The 5,000-nt window shown below is 41.5% G+C and overlaps 1 protein-coding gene across 1 annotated transcript in view; it reads right to left on the bottom strand.

Annotated features, from left to right (window-relative positions):
• Positions 1-5,000, bottom strand: part of LOC143294640 (SCY1-like protein 2) — a 433,967-nt gene that overhangs the window by 28,640 nt on the left and 400,327 nt on the right. Inside the window, exons 8-9 of the mRNA XM_076606016.1 lie at positions 2,473-2,649; positions 1-109 (exon numbers count right to left, since the gene is read on the bottom strand). The exon at positions 1-109 is cut by the window's left edge and continues 14 nt beyond it. Of these exons, the coding sequence (XP_076462131.1) occupies positions 1-109; positions 2,473-2,649 (286 nt within the window). The remainder of the gene's footprint in view (positions 110-2,472; positions 2,650-5,000) is intronic.

Here is a 5,000-nt window from a genome sequence, read left to right as displayed (position 1 = left end):
AGGAGGAGTCGAGGCAGTTGAAGACCATGGGCAGAAATTCGGTGCGGATCTCCTCCAGCGGCGTTTTGGGAAGAATGGTGTCCAGGCGGTTCAGTATGTACACAGTGGCCTGAGGAACGACAGCTGAATTAAACCCTCCCAGGGTCATCCGGACATGCTAGTGACATGTATCTATTAACTAAATCAGTCATTCTGTACCCTCTGAGGGCCGTTTTACTGACATGTACCCATCAACTACATCAGTCATTCTGTACCGTCTGAGGGTCATTTTACTGATATGTAGCCATCAACTAAATCAGTCATTCTGTACCGTCTGAGGGTCATTTTACTGACATGTAGCCATCAACTAAATCAGTCCTTCTGTACCCTCTGAGGGTCATTTTACTGACATGTAGCCATCAACTAAATCAGTCATTCTGTACCCTCTGAGGGTAATTTTACTGACATGTAGCCATCAACTAAATCAGTCATTCTGTACCCTCTGAGGGTAATTTTACTGACATGTAGCCATCAGCTAAATCAGTCATTCTGTACCCTCTGAGGGTAATTTTACTGACATGTAGCCATCAACTAAATCAGTCATTCTGTACCCTCTGAGGGTAATTTTACTGACATGTAGCCATCAACTAAATCAGTCATTCTGTACCGTCTGAGGGTCGTTTTACTGATATGTAGCCATCAACTAAATCAGTCATTCTGTACCGTCTGAGGGTTATTTCACTGACATGTAGCCATCAACTAAATCAGTCATTCTGTACCGTCTGAGGGTCGTTTTACTGACATGTAGCCATCAACTAAATCAGTCATTCTGTACCGTCTGAGGGTCGTTTTACTGACATGTAGCCATCAACTAAATCAGTCATTCTGTACTGTCTGAGGTTCATTTTACTGACATCTAGCCATCAACTAAATGAGTCATTCTGTACCGTCTGAGGGTCATTTTACTGACATATAGCCATCAACTAAATCAGTCATTCTGTACCGTCTGATGGTAATTTTACTGACATGTAGCCATCAACTAAATCAGTCATTCTGTACCGTCTGAGGGTCGTTTTACTGAATGTAACTATCAACTAAATCAGTCCTTCTGTATCATATAATGATCATTTTACTGACATGTAGCTATTAACTAAATCAGTCATTCTGTACCGTCTGAGGGTCATTTTACTCACATGTAGCCATCACCTAAATCAGTCATTCTGTGCCGTCTGATGGTCGTTTTACTGACATGTAGCCATCAACTAAATCAGTCATTCTGTACCGTCTGAGGGTCGTTTTACTGACATGTAGCCATCAACTAAATCAGTCATTCTGTGCCGTCTGAGGTTCATTTTACTGACATGTAGCCATCAACTAAATCAGTCATTCTGTACCGTCTGATGTTAATTTTCTGACATGTAGCCATCAACTAAATCAGTCATTCTGTACCGTCTGAGGGTCATTTTACTGATATGTAGCTATCAACTAAATCAGTCATTCTGTACCGTCTGAGGGTCGTTTTACTGACATGTAGCCATCAACTAAATCAGTCATTCTGTACCGTCTGAGGGTCATTTTACTGATATGTAGCTATCAACTAAATCAGTCCTTCTGTACCCTCTGAGTGTTATTTTACTGACATGTAGTTATCAACTAAATCAGTCCTTCTGCATCATATAATGGTTATTTTACTGACATGTAGTTATCAACTAAATCAGTCCTTCTGCATCATATAATGGTTATTTTACTGACATGTAACTATCAACAAAACCAGTTCTTCTTTACCGTCTGATGGTCATTTGGTCATTTTACTCACAAATAAGTGTCAACTAAATCAGTCCTTGCGTACTCTATAATGGTCACTTTACTGACATGTAGTTATCAAATAAATCAGTCCTTCTGTATCATATAATGTACCTATTAACTAAATCACTCATTCTGTGCCGTCTGATAGTCATTTGGTCATTTTACTGACATGTAACCATCAACTGAATCAGTCATTCTGTACCCTCTAATGGTCATTTTACTGACATGTAGTTAACAACAAAATCAGTTGCTAGATCCCGCCTTCTTTGGACAGGTTTGGAGAGGGGTAAGTTCTCACCTGGACAGGTTTGGAGAGGGGTCTGTTCTCACCTGGACAGGTTTGGAGAGGGGTAAGTTCTCACCTGGACAGGTTTGGAGAGGGGTAAGTTCTCACCTGGACAGGTTTGGAGAGGGGTCTGTTCTCACCTGGACAGGTTTGGAGAGGGGTAAGTTCTCACCTGGACAGGTTTGGGGGGGGGGTCAGTCCTCACCTGGACATGTTTGGGGAGGGGTCAGTTCTCACCTGGACAGGTTTGGGGGAGGGGTCAGTTCTCACCTGGACAGGTTTGGGGGAGGGGTCAGTTCTCACCTGGACAGATTTGGAGAGGGGTAAATTCTCACCTGGACAGGTTTGGAGAGGGGTAAGTTCTCACCTGGACAGGTTTGGGGAGAGGGGTAAGTTCTCACCTGGACAGGTTTGGGGAGGGCGAGGATGGCACAGAAGTGGGTGAGGATGATGTCGCGGTAGTCGTCCTTGCTGGCGAAGTCGATGACGTTGATGAGGGCGGGCAGAGCGAACAGCACCGAGTCGCTTTGCTTGCACTCGTCCAGGAGGGAAGGGACCACGTGTTTGTACAGCACTTTCTGCAACACCGACCGTCACCCTCACCACACCCTCACCACCATCACCGTCACCAACCAACCATCAATAACCGTCACCGATCGTCATCATCACCAACCGTTACCAACCATCATCGTCACCAACCATCAAAAACTGTCACCGTCACCAACAATCACAAACCATCAACATCACCAACAATTTCCGTAACAAACCATCACCATTACCATCACAAACCATCACCATCACCAACAATTTCCGTCACAAACCGTCACCATTACCATACCATCACCAACAATTTCCGTGACAAACCATCAACATTACCATACCATCACCAACAATTTCCGTAACAAACCATCACCATTGTCATCACAAACCATCACCATCACCAACAATTTCCGTAACAAACCATCACCATTACCATACCATCACCAACAATTTCCGTAACAAACCATCACCATTGCATCACAAACCATCACCATCACCAACAATTTCCGTAACAAACCATCACCATTGCATCACAAACCATCACCATCACCAACAATTTCCGTAACAAACCATCACCATTGCATCACAAACCATCACCATCACCAACAATTTCCGTAACAAACCATCACCATTGCCATCACAAACCATCACCATCACCAACAATTTCCGTAACAAACCATCACCATTACCATCACAAACCATCACCATTACTAACACCATGCCAAACCATCACCAACAATTTCCGTCACAAACCGTCACCATCATCCATCACAAACCATCACCCTCACTAACTATCATTATCACCAACCATCACCAACAATTTCCGTCACTCACCATCACCATCACAAACTATCGCCATCACCAACCATTTTCGTCACAAACCATCACCATTACCATCACAAACCATCGCCATCACCAACAATTTCCGTCACAAACCATCACCATTACCAACACCATCCCAAACCATCACCAACAATTTCCGTCACAAATCGTCACCATCATCCATCACAAACCATCACCATCACCAACAATTTCCGTCACTCAACATCGCCATCACCATCCATTTTCGTCACAAACCATCACCATTACCATCACAAACCATCGCCATCACCAACCATTTTCGTCACAAACCATCACCATTACCATCACAAACCATCGCCATCACCAACCATTTTCGTCACAAACCATCACCATCACCAACTATTTTCGTCAAAAACCATCACCATTACCATCACAAACCATCGCCATCACCAACCATTTTCGTCACAAACCATCACCATCACCAACTATTTTCGTCACAAACCATCACCATTACCATCACAAGCCATCAACATCACCAACCATTTTCGTCACAAACCATCGCCATCACCAACAATTTCCGTCACAAACCATCACCATTATCCATCACAAACCATCACCATCACCAACCATTTTCGTCACAAACCATCACCATAACCATCAAGTTTCAAGTTTTAATTATCCTTTCACTCCTATTGGAGTATGGAGGATTACTGCAAAATACTCTTTTCGTGCCCATAACAAACATTTCCAAATACACAACAATGTCACATAAAAGTTGAGAAAACACAAATGTCTTTTAACTCCAAAAGTATAACTAGGCAACATTTGCAAATCTAATCATCTTACTTACAGCTAAAATGACTTTTTTGCCTCCTTTGAGCATATTACAAAAATTAAAAACCGATTTTGGAGACAAATATTTTTTAGGAACATATCTATTTCGTAATATCTATTTCAATATACCCAATCATCACCATCACCAACTTTCGGAAAAGCAATAAACATAGTCAAGTCACCAGCCCACAAAAGCTTCCAACATTTGCAGTCGCTCGGTGTTTTTGTACACAGCCAAATACCATTGCAGCATCGTTCACAGTGTCACCATCGCTGCAAACCAGTGCTGATTCATGAATGGCTCTTTATTTCAAACTTCCGTTAAAAAAAATCAATTCAGAAAACGGGAAGGGCATTATCTTTCGTAGAAGACTTTAAAAAAAAGAAAAAAAGATCGAAGTTGACTGATTGTTTGTTGCTAATTACCATTCATGTATCTAAATATTATCTATCCATTTATTTTTTCATCTATTCATAATTTACTTGTTTATTTATTCATCTATCCATTCATTCATTTATTCATTCATTTATGTATATTTGTTCATCTGCCTATTTCTTACTGTCGCCCCCTCAGCGCCGTTTCAGCGTCACCACTCTCGCCCCCCAGTCCAATAATTGGTCCATGGACAATTTTTCTTTCTGATTTTCTTTTGGCTATTGTTGCCCTTATTACTACTGCCTTTTTATATTATAATTATTATTTATTTATTTATTTATGTAAGCTTATCTATTCTTTATTCACCTTTATTTTATT

Source organism: Babylonia areolata, chromosome 20, assembly GCF_041734735.1.
Source record: "Babylonia areolata isolate BAREFJ2019XMU chromosome 20, ASM4173473v1, whole genome shotgun sequence".
Lineage (NCBI taxonomy): Eukaryota > Metazoa > Mollusca > Gastropoda > Neogastropoda > Buccinidae > Babylonia > Babylonia areolata.
This window is presented reverse-complemented; position numbering and strand designations above follow the sequence as displayed.